The sequence below is a fragment of the Polypterus senegalus genome, chromosome 6 (assembly GCF_016835505.1).
Source record: "Polypterus senegalus isolate Bchr_013 chromosome 6, ASM1683550v1, whole genome shotgun sequence".
Lineage (NCBI taxonomy): Eukaryota > Metazoa > Chordata > Cladistia > Polypteriformes > Polypteridae > Polypterus > Polypterus senegalus.
The window spans coordinates 4,269,052-4,286,092 of NC_053159.1; the positions used below are offsets into that span (position 1 = coordinate 4,269,052).

General features: G+C 43.6%; 1 protein-coding gene across 5 annotated transcripts in view; it reads right to left on the bottom strand.

Moving 5' to 3' along the window:
- Nucleotides 1–13,851, bottom strand: part of pikfyve (phosphoinositide kinase, FYVE finger containing) — a 163,411-nt gene extending 149,560 nt beyond the window's left edge. For all 5 annotated transcript variants that reach the window (XM_039755300.1, XM_039755302.1, XM_039755298.1 and 2 more), the window contains exons 1-3: nt 13,730–13,851; nt 8,920–9,117; nt 113–295 (exon numbers count right to left, since the gene is read on the bottom strand). In XM_039755300.1, coding sequence (XP_039611234.1) covers nt 113–295; nt 8,920–9,100 — 364 coding nt within the window. In that variant the 5' untranslated portion in view covers nt 9,101–9,117; nt 13,730–13,851. The remainder of the gene's footprint in view (nt 1–112; nt 296–8,919; nt 9,118–13,729) is intronic.
- Between the last annotated feature and the right edge of the window lie 3,190 nt (nt 13,852–17,041).

Sequence of the window (17,041 nt, forward strand, 5' to 3'; positions counted from 1 at the left end):
TCACAAGCTAATTCTCCAAGTCACTCAAAATACACCCTCTTTGAATATTCAGCAAAATCCTAGCCGGTCACGTCTTCTTCTCATTGCTGTGTGTGAGTTTAGGATGTTTTACCTGAAACCGCAGAACTGCGTCTCTGAAGATCTGCTCCATGTTGTTTCTTATGTGCCACCGGTGACCTCACAGACTGCGATCTGCTTGAGTGACTTGGACTGGACCAGGGTCCTCTTGGCATCTGCTGCTGGTAACCAGATGCCACCTCAGTCTTCCCTGGTGCTGCAGCAGGCCTGCCCTCATCTAGAAAAAACAAAAAAAAGGAAAGCCAAAATAAAGCGGAGTACAGTACAGTACAGTAGGAAAGGCTCGTTTTATCACTTTAGTCACACGCGGTGAACACATACTGGCAGTTAAGGGGAACAATAAGATTTTTATTTTTAGCTGCCAATAATAACTCAGAAATCAACCACTAAGACCTCAGCTAAAACCCACAAAGGGTGTCAGAATCTGGGGAGTCCATGAATTCTTGAGGGATAAGACAAGAGTTCCATTCCGTGCCCTTCTTTGTTTGAATTTGGCACATTTTATTTTCGTAATTTTGTGTGAGAGCTCATTAATTAGTTAACTGCTTGTAATCGCCTTCGTTTAGTGGTTAAAGATTAAAATATGGTACAAATAAAATGGAAATCTCCAGTAAAGGGAGCAAGGCGGGGCCATTAAATTTATTATTATTATTATTTATGTTTATACTTGGGGTCCAAGCCCCCCAGCACCATCGGTGCCCAACCCCCAGTTGCAGCCTGGTAGGCCGCCCCACCTGCGGCCAAGATCACGAAATTCTATAAATATGTAAAAGAAAAATTATTTTTAACAGAGTAAAAATCATGAAATGAGAATAAAATATTTACTCTCTTACCGATTGGAGAATTCCTGTAAAACTGAGGTCCACTACGCTCGATGAACATTTATAAGAGACGAAATAAACGATCCATTCATTTTAACTGACATTCTTATAGATATAAAACATTTTTTTTTTTTAAATGACTCATTTAAGTAACAGGAAAAATCACATAGAAACTAAAGTGGTATGTAATGGGTCATCGTAACTCAACCTTCAGCTAACTAAATCACGTGACGTGACTCAGACCCCTTAGTTGTTTCTTTTTCCTTAATGAGCAGCCAAATAATAATGAGACACAAAAAACCTGAAAATGAAGGAAGGTGAAGGTCTTGGCCATGTTGGTCTGCTCAGGTCACCAAAACATCTTGATGGTGGTCTTAGAAAAAACAGAAAATCAACAGTGTGCTGTGGCAGAATGAGAGCAGCAACAAGTCCTGATATTCAATAATGGCATTAAACAGCAGCAAGAAGTGGCTTCTCATTAAGGAACTGGTTGGGAGTGAAACTGGCAGGTTAGCTGGTCATTTGTCGGCTCATTTCACGTCTCATTTCTGTTTGGCTGCCATTTAATGAAGAGGAGTGAATCCTTAAAAACAAGGCTATTAAAATGAAGGGAAAACTGATCACCGATTAGGAAAAGAGTTAGAATGAAAACCTGCAGCCACTGCGGCCCTCCAGGACCGGAGTTGGACACCCCTGTCCTAGACCAAGCTGGCTCAGGCTGCCTTGATACTTCGCTGCCTATCTGGACATGACACTCACATGCACTTTTAATCGATTTCCTGCCCCTCGGGACATAAAGAAAATCTTTAAACTAATCTGACAGATTTAGACAACCAAGCATTCCAAATGAAACGATTAAGTGTGGAGACTCCAACAGCCCTGCAAACAGTAAAAGGTTTTATCAACCAAAAAGGCATTTTTTACGCAACAAGGTATTAAGTTTATCTTAGAAAACAAATTTGAAGGGCCCTGTAATCTTGTTTTGGCCCATAACCCCCTTTGTTTGCTCTGTCAAGTGATTTGTAATCGTTTACAAGGGCGTGATTTAAAATAACGATTAATTGACTGACAGCCATGACACCAAAATCAAACACTGCTTAAGCCACTTCAGAGGGGGTGAAGGCTGACACATTACAAGATGAGGTTGGGAACAGACGCTGATAGGACGTTGCTGCACCCACCACATGTCGAACCACCCAGATTGGGACCTGAGCAACAGCAGGTGACACCTCAGCACCACACTGGAACACTCCGAGGTTTTTGACGGTGGCTGGAGTGCCAATCCTGCCACCAACCCCCAAGTTTGCCCTGTAAGTTGGAGGACCTGCTGAAGATAAACGTCATAACCAGGATGGAGCAATTGCTGGTTCAGGGTCTTGCTCAAGGGCCCAACGGCATAGAGTCATTTCTGGCATTTATGGGGTTCAAACTGGAAACCTTTCCGATTGCCAGTGCAGATCCCCAGCCTCTGAGCCACCACACTGCCCTAAAGCTGACAATTTACAAGATGGCTTTCATTGAAACACATTCACAAATGGAAAGGACAGCATTTCCACTGCCATAAGGGGACAAGCTGCCAATAACCTCAATCAGCTGCCCAGTCTTAAAGCAGGACCAGCAGCCACAGCACATGCACTTCTGATGAGGTCATCCACCTGAAACTAAACCTGTTCAACCCTGGCCAGTTCCTGGATGGGAGACCATCCTGGAAAAACTTGGGTTACTGTTGGAAGAGGTATGGGGGGAGGCCAGCAGGGGGCGCTTACTCTGTGGTCTGAATGTGGATACCAGTGCAGTGACACCGCTGCTAAAATGGGATGAGGCGTAAAACTGAGGTCCTGACTCTCTGTGATCATTAAAGATCCCTGGACATCCTTCATAAAGGGCAGGGTGTAACACAATGTCTTGGCTAAACTGCCCACCACCATGGCCTAGTCATTCTAGCCCCCTAATCATCCCCTGCCTCTAACTGTCTCTCTCTTCACAACCTAACAGCTCATGTGTGGTGATCAGACTGGTGCAAAAATGGCTGCTGTTCCATCATCCAGGTGGGTGGTTCACATTACTGGTGGTTGAAGTGGCTCCCCACTCACTGCACATATAGTGTTGTGAAGAAGTATGTGCCCCTCTTCCTGATATGTTGCAAAATAGTGATGATGTTGCTCTTTTAATAGCACAGGTTTCCACCTTGCTATTTTCCCATTCAGCTCAATTTGATCATTTTGTGGAGTCCTGGACACTGACCTTAGCTGAAGTTAGAGAGGCCTGCAATTGTTTGGATGCTCTACTGGGATCTCCCATGACACTGCAGATCCAAGCAACTATAGGACAGTAAGCCTAACATGCATCACAGGAAAATGAATGGAAGGAATTATTAAGGATAAGATGGAGCAACACTTGGCAAGAACAGGAGTGTCAGTGAACAGTCAGCGTGGGCTCAGAAGAGGGAGGTCGTGTTTTACTAACATGCTGGAATTCTATGTGGAGGCAACAAAAGGACACGACCAGAGAGCAGCAGATGATGTTATTAATCTGGTCTTTCAGAAAGCATTTGATAAGGTGGCACATAAGAGGTTGGGCATCAACTTAAAACAAGTGGCAGTTCAGGGTGATGTTTTAGATGGGTGCAGAATTGGCTCAGACACAGGAAGCAGAGGGTGATGGTGTGAGGAACCTCATCAGGATTGGGTGATGTTAAGAGTGGTGACCAGCAGGGGACAGTGCTAGGGCTGCGGCTATTTTTAATAAATATAAATGATTTAGATAGGACTATAAGGAACAAGCTGGTTAAGTTGGCAGATGATACCAAGATAGGTGGATTAGCAGATAATTTGGAATTCGTTATATCATCACAGAAGGACTTGGATAGCAGAAAGTATTGGGTAGATTTGTGGCAGCAGATGAAATTTAATGTCAGTAAATGTAAAGAATTACATATAGGAAGTCAAAATGTGAGGTCTGAATACACAATGGGAGGTCAGAAAATCAGGAGACTACCTTGTGAGAATCATTTAGGAGTCATAGTGGACTCTAAGCGATCGACTTCCCAACATTGTTCAGAAGCAATTAAGAAGGCTAAGAGAATGTCAGGTTATATAGCACCTTGACGTGTGGAGTACAAGTCACAAGAGGTTCTGCTCAGGCTTTATAACACACTGGTGAGGTCTCATCTGGAGTCCTGGGTGTCCAGTTTGGGTCTTCAGGCTAGAAAAAGGACATAACAGCACTAGAAAAGGTCCAGAGAAGAGCGACGAGGCTGATTCAGGGCTACAGGGGATGAGTTATGAGGGAAGATGAAAAGAGCTGAGCCTTTACAGAGATGAAGAGGAGACCTGAGTGAAGTGTTTAAAATGATGAAGGGCATTAGTCCAGTGGATCGAAACGGTGACTTTAAAATGAGTTCATCAAGAACACGCGGACACTGCTGGAAACTTGTGAAGGGGAAATTTCACACAAACATTAGGAAGTTTTTCTTTACCCAAAGAATGACAGACATTTGGAATAAGTGACCAAGTAGTGTGGTGGACAGTAAGACTTGAGGGACTTTCAAAACTCAACTTGGTTTTTTTGGAAGAAATAAGTGGAGAAGACTGGCGAGCTTTGTTGGGCTAAATGGATGTTCTCGTCTAGATTATCCTAATGTTCTTAAATGAGCTGTCGCTGTAAACTTGGAGGTCCATTTGGCGGGCCAGAATGTCCTCCATTTGAGGTAATGGCTCACTTTGTGGTACGCTGGTGTCCCAGAGCCTTAGATAAGGCTTTGCAAGCCTTTTCTAATTGGCAAGCTTCAACCATTTTTTTCTTCTCATATCTTTTGGAACTCCCTTTGATCGAAGCCTGGTGTGGTGATGAGTTCACTGGCATGGTCAGGGTGATTACAGAGAGACATTCAGATTCAACAGGGCTGGCAGCGTTTGAATTAGCAATGAGCTTTGGTTTGCAGTTTTCAGGGAGAAACTAAACTAAGGGGGCAATTATCTTTTCACACAAGAAATACAGGGTGTTGGATACCTTCATTACTGTATATACTCGCGGAAAAGTCAGGACTTGATTTTATTGTAAAATTTCTGGTATACACCATGGAAGACCCAAAGAGTGTCTGATCTAAAGAGAACATGCCGGAGAGCTGAGCGTAAATGGAGAAAAACTAAACTGACTGTCCATTATGAGATTTTGAAGGTTAAAATAATAGAACACAACAATATAGTCCGTCTTGAGAGGCACTGCTGTTTCTCTAGAATTAGAAATAACAATGCTAGTAATCCCAGAGTCTTATTCTCTACGATTGATCGTCTGCTAAATCCAGGTCACTCAATGGAATGCCTCCAAAAATCTTCCCGTGAAACCTGTGAGGCTTTTGCTGTATTTTTTAATCACAAAATTAGCGATATTAGAAATAAAATAGTACATCTCCCCAATACTGATCCTCTTAAACCCCAGTACTCTATTATAAACAAATTTAATTCTTTCACCAGGATAGATTTTCCTGATTTATATAAAATAATTTCTCAACTGAGACCTTGCACCTGTGTCCTTGACCCAATACCAACAAATTTTTTCAAAGAAGAAGTATGGGCCGTGCTAATTGATAATATTCTTGACATAGTAAACTCGTCATTAGATACGGGGGTCTTCCCAAACTGTCTTCAGACTGCTGTAATTAAACCCCTACTCAACAAAAATAATCTGGACTCCTCTGCTTTTGAACATTTTAGCCCTATTTCTAACCTGCCTTTCTTAAGTAAAATTCTAGAGAAGGCCGTCATTATGCAGCTAAATGACCACTTCAATAAACCTGCTATTCTTGATAAGTTTCAGTTGGGTTTCAGAACAAATCACAGCACAGAAACTGCACTCATTAAAGTAGTAAATGACTTGCGGGTCAATGCAGACAGAGGCCGTCTATCTGTTCTCATCCTCTTAGATCTGAGTGCCGCATTTGATACCATTGATCACAATATTCTTAGAAATCGCCTTAGTCAATGGGTGGGCCTCTCTGGCAGGGTCTTAAATTGGTTTGAATCCTACCTGGCAGGTAGAAAATTCTTTGTTAGTTGTGGTAATTATAACTGAAAGACACCTGATATTCTATATGGTGTTCCACAAGGCTCTATCCTGGTCCGCTGCTCTTTACGATTTACATGCTTCCGTTAGGTCAGATTATCTCGGGACACAATGCGAGTTATCATAGCTATGCTGATGACACACAGCTGTATTAGCAATAGCATCTGACGACCCCGACTCTCTTGATTCACTGACCCCAATGTCTCACTGGTGTTTCTGAATGGATGAGTAGTAATTTTCTTAAACTAAATAAAGAGAAAACAGAAATTTTAGTGATTGGCAATAATGGGTATAATGAGGTTACTAGAAATAAACTTGATGCATTAGGATTAAAAGTCAAGACAGCGGTAAATAATTTAGGGGTAACTATTGACTGTGACCTGAATTTTAAATCATGTATTAATCAGATCACTAGAACAGCATTTTGTTCACTGAAGAAATATAACAAAAGTTAGACCTCTTGTAACATTGCAAGATGCTGAGAAATGAGTTCACGCTTTTGTTTTCAGTCGACTAGATTACTGTAACGCACTCCTCTCAGGACCACCCAAAAAAAGACATCAATCGATTGCGACGAGCGCAGAATGGAGCTGCTAGAATCTTAACTCAGAAACGAAAATCCGAGTACATCACCCCAGTTTTGATGTCACTACACTGGTTACCGGTGCCATTTAGAATTGACGTTAAAATACTGCTTATGGTTTACAAAGACTTCAATAATCTCACTCCATCTTATATTTTGGAATGTCTTACACTTTACACTCCAAATCGTAACCTTAGATCTTCAAATGAGTGTCTGCTTAGAATTCCAAGAGCTAAACTTAAAAGAAGTGGTGAGGTGGGCAGGCGGCCTTCTGCTGTTATGAGCCTAAATGGAATAGCCTGCCAATAGGAATTCACCAGGCTGATATGATAGCGCACTTAAAAACACTTTACTTTAACATGGCTTTCTCAGAGCTTCATCTTAGTTAAATCCTGATGCTCTGTATATTCAATTAATTATGATTATTATTCATGGTGGCTCCAAAATCCATACTAACCCCTACTCTCTCTTCTGTTCTTTTTCTGGTTTTCTGTGATCTGTGCCACCACCATTGATGGATTAAAGGCCAGAAGTCCACGTGACCGTCATCATGAAGTCCTTCCATGACAACCCTGAATACAATGAAGACTGATTGAGGTCATTTATAGGTTGAATGCCTAGAGGGGGCTGGGTGGTCTTGTGGCCTTGGACCCCTTCAGATTTTATTTTTTCCTTCTCCAGTCGTCTGGAGATTGGTTTTTTTCTGTCCTCCCTGGCCATCGGACCTTACTTTTATTCTATGTTAATTAGTGTTACCTAATTTAATTATATATTTTGTCTTTTTTCTATTTCTTTGTCATGTAAAGCACTTTGAGCTCCATTGTTTGTATGAAAATATGCCATAGAAATAAATGTTGTTGTTGTGAGAAGGTTGAGGAGACCCTGGAGAGGTGGAGATCTGCTCTAGACAGGAGAGGAATGAAGGTCAGTAGGAACAAGACAGAATACATGTGTGTGAATGAGAGGGAGGTCAGTGGAGTAGTGAGGATGAGGGGATTAGAGTTGACGATGGTGGATGAGTTTAAATACTTGGGATCAACAGTACAGAGTAATGAGGATTATGGAAGAGAGGTGAAGAAGAGAGTGCAGGCAGGGTGGAATGGGTGGAGAAGAGTGTCAGGAGTGATTGGTGACAGACGGGTATCAGCAAGAGTGACAGGGAAGGTCTACAGGATGGTAGTGAGACCAGCTATGTTATACGGGTTGGAGACGGTGGCACTGACCAGAAAGCAGTAGACAGAGCTGGAGGTGGCAGAGTTAAAGACGCTAAGATTTGCACTGGGTGTGACAAGGATAGATAAGATTAGAAATGAGGACATTAGAGGGTCAGCTCAAGTTGGTCGGTTGGGAGACAAAGTCAGAGAGGCGAGATTGTGTTGGTTTGGACATGTGCAGAGGAGAGATGCTAGGTATATTGGGAGAAGGGTGCTAAGAATAGAGCTGCCAGGGAAGAGAAGAAAAGGAAGGCCTAAGAGGAGGTTTATGGATGTGGTGAGAGAGGACATGCAGGTGATGGGTGTAACAGAACAAGATGACGAGGGCAGACAGATATGGAAGAAGATGATCTGCTGTGGCGACCCCTAACGGGAGCAGCCAAAAGAAGAAGAAGTTGTTGTTGTATTTTATAATGTCAGTCGTATAAGTTGAATGCGGAAAACTCTTATCTATGATGGAGCGTTCGATCAGAAGAGAATATGAAGCTGGTTTGAAATTAAACGTCGTTGAAGTGGCGAAACAAATTGGTAAACTCGCTGCTGCAACAAAATTCGATGTGTCCGAGAAACTGATGTGAGACTGGAGGAGGCAAGAAGACGTACAAAAAAAAAAAAAAGTGTCATATTTTTGAACGAGCGTATAAGTCGGGGTCTGATTTTATGATCGATTTTTTGGGTTTCAAGACCCAACTTATACTTGAGTAACAATACAGAAATGCTGTTATAAGTTTCCTCTTGCTCCCTTTATCTAATATTGCATTTTGTCTGAACACCTGAAGTCATTCATTCTGACAAATTAAATGAGATGTCACTTTAGTTGTCCCCAAGGGGGACTTTAAAACAAAAAACAACAGAGGATATGAGGAAAGGGCAGATATCCAGCTCTGCACGTTGCTTAAAGGAACCTTTGCAATCCTCTGTTAGTGACACAATTTTTCTACACCAGCATTCAAGTCAAGTAATGCAGAGAGAAGGTCATTTATTTCCCACATCTACCAGGACAGGAGCCTCCAGGATGTCAGTTGCTTTCCCATCTCTGCTGCAGACACCTAACGGCACATTTGTAATTTGCTCTGTGCACTTCAAGTACGGTGACAGTGACAAACTCAGCGCTAGCATGCACCACCGACAAGTTTGTGTCCTTAAAATGCCAGCTTACCTTTGCTGAAGCGAAAGAGGCTGACAAAGGAGCTGTATGCCGACTTCAAGGGGGGTTCGTCTTGCTCAGGAGTGAGCGGCTTAAAGTGGGTGAGATGGGAAGGACTGGTAGCAGAGTGCAAATTCTCAGAGTTGAGGTCCAATGCCGAAGCAGACGAAGAGGACATTTCATCTGCAGCCATCTCAAAATCCGTGAAATCTGAATAAGAGAGAAAGAATCCATGAAGAACAATTCAACTTGACACATCCGCTTCAGATAAGATTGAGACATATGCAAGAAAAGCGTATGAGACAGAAAACCGGAACATTTCTGTACCGAGGATATGGTATTTGTGTTCACCAGAAAGATTACAAATCAGGAGTGCTCTCCCCTAGACTTTTTCATATACTCAGATATGGGGACGGATATTTGAGGAGTAAACCGCAAGACAATTGTAGCGGTTTGGTGCCGCTAAGATTCACACCGTTTTATTTTTTTTCTTTGGAGTAGATTCCAGGGATGGACCCAGCCTTATCCCGACCCGCACGCACTCACAAGCAGAGCCAAAAAAAGCCACTGGTAATAAAACAGCAAATAAAGAATGTATTAAATAATAATAAATGAAAACCACGATCACACCCAAGTCCCTTTACGGCAATACAATAAACACTCCCTATAAAGTCCATGGAAAACGGCAACAGATGAAATGCAGTGATGGAGGTAGATAGTCCAGAGATCAGCACATCAAATGGGAATGTAAAGATATGAAATGAGGAGGGTGAATGGGATCAGGAGCGCTCCTTTCTTCACAGGATGACAACTAATCCTCGTACAGTCCTCAAATGCTGGAAGACACCAGACAGACCATACACCCAAAACAAGAGACGATCCCGGAAAAAACAAGAATCCACAGGTATCAGAACGGAAGGTAGACAGACAGGAACTTCAGACACGAAACACAAAATACTCTTCTACTTTTGGGATCACTGGCCCCTTTAAAATGTCACGCTGGCCTCCTTGTACCCAACAGGCCCTGCTCCCTCAGAAGATCACCAATAACAGCCACTGCAGGGACTGCTGGGAGCTGAAGTTTCAATCCCCAGTAGCACAGCTACACAATGATTATATTTTTATATTATGTACATTAAAAAACCATCAACAACAAATCACATCAAATTGATAATATATTGAACAATTATTATAAAAGTAAAGTTGAATAAATTTGATTGTGCAGCTGCATAAATAAAAGAGAAAAGCACGTGGCCGTGATATCTCTGCCAATGAGCAGCCACCCTCTAAAACACACGTAGCTCAGATCTCTCTCTCAAAAACGTTACTCCTTAACAATCTCTAGATGATATTTTCTGCTGAACAAACAAGGAATGCTAGCTAAGTGGAGGCGAGGTGCACTCCAACACGTGGCGACAGGCAGAGCGACTGGAATGGAGGCTGGCATGTGACTGAGGAGGGCCCTGTGCTCACATTCCCCTCGGCCCACTGTCTGTCTCACAGATTCACACAAATAAATCAGAACTGCAAGCAAACTCTGACACTTAGCGCAAAATCAACTGGAATGTTCAAGCAAATTATAGAAAAAAAACCCAATCTAAATCCATTAAGTCGTTCTCTCGCAAAAAGCATAAAGACATACATTTTTTTTATATGTTGTGGCAAAATGCACTATATGAGCACTCAACCTGACACAGGCAGATGCAGGAGGCACACCGATAAAACAAATGTTTTATTTCTTTTTCTTCTGCCTGTGAGCAACACGTTCCCGGTTCCCACAAGCACAATAACAGCACAGTCACCACAATGCTGCTTCTTTTTATCTCCTCCACTCCTCTCCGGAAAGCTTTGTCTCCCTCCTCCCAACTCTGGCTCCCGGAGTGGTGGCTGCCAACTCCTTTTATATCCCACCCAGAAGTGTTCCAGGTGTGGTGGATGAACTGCCCACATAGGCTCTGGAACAACTGCAGTACCCCCTGGCGGATCCCAACAGGGTAGTAGAGAACCATCTCACATGGAGCCCTGCGGGAATCTGAGGCACCACTGCCACCCAGTGTCCCGGGGGAGGTACTGTTCTGACAGTGAAGAGGCATCCCCACCCGGACAAGATATACAGGTATATATAATAATATATATATAAAATAATAATATTATATATATATATATATATTATTATATATATAATATAAGGACCCCGACCATCTGTGACAATATATATAATTATATATATATATAAAAATATATATATATATATATATATATATAAATTATATATATAATTATATATATGTATATATATAATTATATATATATATATAATTATATATATATATATATATAGACAGATAAATTGAAAGGCACTATATGATAGATAGATTCCCTGTAGTTAGGATATAGTGGGTTGGATAATGGATAGATAGATAGATAGATAGATAGATAGATAGATAGATAGATAGATAGATAGATAGATAGATAGATATGAAAGGCACTATATAATAGATAGACAGAGAGACAGACAGATAGATAGAGGCACAGTTTCAATAACTGATAGATGAATATGAAAGGCACTATGGAAAAGGGACCATGTTAGAAGATTGTACAACATATACGCGTATGAAAGGCACTTTATTTATGTTAATTGTTATTTGGCTGATGCCTTTATCCAAAGTTACTTACAACATTTGAAATACTATTGGTTTCATTTCTTTTGTTTTGCTCATGGTCTCGTAGTGATGGTGGCGGAATTTGAACCATAACCTCAGGGTATGAAGTCTAAAGCTTTAACCACTACACCACACTGTCTGCACTAGACAGACAGACAGATAGATAGATAAGGCACTATATTAGATGACTGACAGATATGAAAGGCACTATATCATTGATTGACAGAAGAGAGATTGATATAAACATCACTGTATAGGAATATGGGAGGAAATACATAAATAGATGGATATCACTATACAATCAACTGACAGGCAAGCAGATAGACGTGAAAGGCACTATAGCATCAACAGACAGACAGGTGGATGTGAAAGGCACTATACACAGACAGATCAGGCACTATAGTAGATGATTAATAGATATGAAAGGCACTATATCATCAATAGATAAACAATTGGATATGAAAGTCAATATATGAGAGACAGACATGAAAGGCAGTATATCATTACTTGATAGACAAGTGGATATGAAAGGCACTGTAAAATAATTAACAGATTACCTTTTGCGCTAACTTTCTTTACAAATTAAAAATATTGCATTTTTAGGTGAAGTCATTCATCTGCTGACAACAGCAAAGAAACACAAGTCCTATCTTTCAGACGGTGTCTCGCTATTGTGAACACCTTCCAAACACGTACCCCATCCACAGCCCTACTGCACATCCTTCCATGTTTTGCATTTGCCTTTTCCAGCTACAGGATCCCAGCTGATAACACCCCAGAAGAATAAGACACAAGACAGGAGCCGATGCCAGGCTGGGAGGCTGGTGCACTACTTGGCAGCCTCGCACATACAGTACTGAGTGAATTTAGAGTTAACATTATCATTATTTTTATTTGACTGATGTCTTTATCCAAAGTCACTGACAGCATCCTAGAGATAACATCTGTTACACTCCTTTTGTTTTTCCAATTGGAGCACAGGCAGGTGAGGAGACTTGCTCAAGGTCACCCATTGTCGGGAGCGGAATTTGAACCCACAACCTCAGGATTTGAAGTTCAAAGCTTTCACCACTGCGCCACACTGTGCAAATACAGGAGGGATGCAAGCTTGCGAAAAACAACATGCGCAGCTTACCCAACCATGGCCAGACCAGGAGGCACAGGGACAACTAGTGACAAATGAAGGTAAATAACACTACCTCTTAATTAAAGAGAATAAAAAAAGAATTACATATTTGTGACTCGCCACTAATGGTTTTCTCTTTCTGTACTGTTACACATCATATGATGACCTAATTGTAACCTTTCTTTCATTTTCTAATCCTCCATTATTTAGCACTAGACTAAAGCCAAACTGGTACTTAGCCCTGGAGTGCTGGGACCACAACAAGGACAAAACCCGGTCCATCACTAGCACATTCCTATGACATGTCCATGCTCCCTCTCCCTTGACTCATGTCAATTGGCCACCTAACCTAACACGCAAGCCTTGGGAGCTTTTCAAGAGAACGGAAAATCCGTGCGCACCCACCGCTCCGATCTTACAGTATGAACGAATCTTTTCCAACTTGTGGTGTCTTCGCTTTCTCTTAACCAGTTCCATTTGCCCAGTCGTGATCCTCACTTACTCTGTGCTCGCATGCACCTCACTGGGTGGACACAACCGAACACTAAAGTGCTTAGTTTGAAATAACCGACGAGATTGTGTCTGTAAAGCACAGAGGGGCGCACTCCTCTGAGCCGCAGCTGCTTTGATCGTGACGTGACAGTCGTGCTCCGGTCTTCTGATGTAGCCGGCAAGTCTGGACTTCATTCTTCTTCAACTGTGTTTACTTTGTCTGTGCCCGAGGAGGAACTCCACGGGACTCGTCACAAGGCCCAACAGAATCTCCATCACGAGTCAGGACACTGCGCTTTCAAATGTTAAAATTAGGCGAAAGTCATGCAAGCGTAATAATCACAGCCAAGCTGGGGCAGCCAACACGACTGACGCTTAATGTTCCAGCTTGAGGTAAAAGTCAAAACGAGCCGATGGGGTCAACCTGGCATCACCTGATGTCACCCGGTATGGAGGAGAGCAGAATGAAAGACCGCTACGGCACCGCCTTGTTGCTTTACAAACATTCCCAATAAAGTTGACAGTACAAAAAACTGCTTACCTCTACATCGAGAACGTTCGTTGACACGCAGACTTCATTTGGTAACGGAATGTTTAGGCAGCCGCGATCTTTATTTTTCTTATGTAAACCGCACTTCCTGTTTCTTGCGCGCTGTCCTTAGACTCACGTGCCGCCCAACTAGACTCGACCAATCCATCTGATGCGCTATAGTCTGACGGTATCCGCCTCCTGTGCGACAGCCAATCAGAACGGCGTACGCTGCGAGCGACTGGGACAGTCACAGCTCACTCTGGTGAACACTTCTGACAGCATATTCGCTATTTTGACTTTTTATTATGGACAGTCGAACTGAAATATACTAGGATAAATGGTACGTTTTGATTATATTTAGTGCGTGCCTTTTGTTAACTTATCAGTAAGACTAAATAGTTTACCAGTTATTCATTTTGTTTTTATTTTCACAATGTGTCACACTGAAGGATTTCCAGCCGCCACTGTGTGTGATTCTCTTGGATGTTAGCTGGTATTTTATGAAATGGCCTCAAAATGAATTTAAGTCAATTACGTATTTCGTGCTTCGCTTCTCGTGTCCTCCCTGCGTGGAGTTTGCATGTTCTTCCCAGAGTCCAGAGGCATGCAGGTTAGGTGCATTGGCGATCCTAACTTGTCCCTAGTGCGTGCCCTGCGACCGGCTGGCGCCCTGCCCGGGGTTTGTTTCCTGCCTTGCGCCCTGTGCTGGCTGGGATTGGCTCCAGCAGACGCCTATGACCCTGTGTTAGGATATATCGGCTTGGAAAATGACTTACCGGCTGACGTATTTCTTGCTGTGTTGTTGAGAAAAAAAGTCCGGTTTTCAGCAGCTGTTATTCCAGTATCCTAATTGAAAACTTGCGTAGCTCATCCCGAACCGGATTAAGTCCTTTAGAGGCCCTAAGCACTTGAAAGATTTTGGTGCCACCTTTAGACATACTTAAGCGAACGACCTGTGTGTGTATGGATGGAGCAGTCTGCTCTGTTCACTCTCAACCACAGCCACTAGATGGCGTAAGAATGCACCTCACTTCTCACTATGGAAGACCCATGGGCAGCAAACAAGCAAACCCCACAGATGAAGAAACACGATGTCGAAAACGAAGAAAACGCAGCGGCTCAAGGATGTGCAAGTGAAACACCTCAGCAACGGAGGACAAGGCTTGATGTTTTCATTAAAAACAGTCTGTCTGGAGGTGTTGGAGGTGAGACAAAGATTAACAGGACTTGTATTGCCAGCGATACGGCTAAGACATGGTATCCGCAGTGTCTTGTTACGAAAGCCAGTGGGGCAGCAAGCACAGGTGGGTCCACATCCTCTGCCCTGGGTGGTAATTCTAAAGAGTTAGCTGACGCCTCTCCAAGTTCGAAATTGACAAGCGCAAATGGGGATGGGTGTTTTCTTGGCTTGCAACCCTGGAACCGAAGGGTGGGGAGCTCAAGGAGGGGTTTTGCACCCCCCTGCTGGCCTGGCACCCCAAGGCCCTGTGCCGACTCGGGAAGCAAACAGATTAAATTAATCAACAAAACAAAAATAGAAGCCAATGAGAAAAATAAAACAAGGCCCTTACTGCAGGATGCACAGTGGGATGGTGTGAGATGACAGACCTTTGCCATTTATGAAGGGCCTCTTGTCTCTTTACCTTTTGAACACTCGCTCCATCACTAACAAGACCTCACTGATTAATGACCTCATCTCCCAGAAGCAAGTGGACATGTTTCTTCTTACAGAAACTTGGCAACAACCTGGTGACTATTTACATTTAAACTTGCTGTCTCCTAAATCCAGGTTAACAGGAAAAGGGGGTGGCTTGTCAAGTCAAGTCAAATTGGGGAGCAGGCACTGGTACAGCACGTTGGCCTACCCACTACACGGCGAAACAACTCAGGATCCCGGTTGGCAACACCCCAGTCAGACATGCAGTCCAGTCCTACCCTCCGGAAATGACCCTCTATCTGCCGCAGCCAGGTGTTACGTGGGCGACCCCTTGGCCTGTTCCAGCCACTTGGGTCCCCAAAAATGAGGATCTTATGAGCCGGATGACCCTTGAAGAACCACATGGCCATAGTGCCGTAACTGACGCTCCCTCACAATGCAGGTCATGTGCCTCATTCGGGACTCCATGAGCAACACGAAGTCAAACCAACGGTACCCAAGGATTTTCTGGATAGACACAGTACCAAAGGAGTCCAGTCTTCATCTCAGGTCACTGGTTAGTGTCCATGTCTCACAACCATACAGCAAGACAGGAAGCACCAGGACTCTAAAGACTTGGACCTTCGACCTTTTGCAGGTATCGGGAGTGGCACAAACCCCTTTCCAGCGACCTCATGACCCCCCATGCTCTCCCAATCCGTCTACTGACTTCATAGGAAGAGTCACCAGAGTCATGACTGTCACTGCAGAGGTAAGTACACCTCTCGATGAGGTCGACACTCTCTCCGCAGACAGACACACTGCTGATGGCCGTGCCCAAGAGGTAATTAAAAGCCTGGATCTTAGTTTTTATCCAGGACACTCCCAAGCCCAGACCCTCAGACCCCTCACTCAGTCCCTCGAGCACCCCGATCAGAACCTCCATTGACTCTAAGATCACAGCATCGTCAGCAAAGTCAAGATCTGTGAATCTTTCTTCACCAACAGATGCCTCACAGCCGCTGGACCCCACGACCCTGACCAACACCCAGTCCATACAAGCATTGAACAGAGTAGGAGCAGAACAGACCGCTGATGACCCCCAGAATCAACTGGAAAAAACACAGAGGGTCTGCCTCGAACTCTGCACAACACTCGCGCTACCAGTGGACAGGCCGGCCATGATATCCAGCAACTCTGAGGGGATCCCGATCTTCTCCAGGCTGGTGGTTAGGCTGTCCTCCTGGCATTGCAAGCAATCTTTCCTTCCATTTGGGAGACTGGCATCATCCCAACTGACTGAAAAACGGGACTTGTCGTCCCTATCTGGAAAGGGAAGGGTGAACACCTGGATTGCAGTAACTACAGGGGGATAACGCTGCTCTCGGTGCCGGGTAAGGTCCTTGCTAGGGTCGTCCTCAATAGGATCCGTGATCACTTGCTCACCTACCAGCGACTGGAATAGTCTGGTTTTACGCCTAAGAAGTCTGCCATCGACCGCATCCTGGCACTGAGGGTTCTCATCGAGCGCAAACGCGAATATCAGCAGAGTTTCTGTGCAGCCTTTGTCGATTTTCACAAAGCGTTCGACTCATTTGATCGAGCTGCCCTGTGGGACGTCCTGAGGGGTCCATCCTGAGGGGTGGCCTGGCTGTGGTTTATAGTTCTACCCTGACAATGAAGGA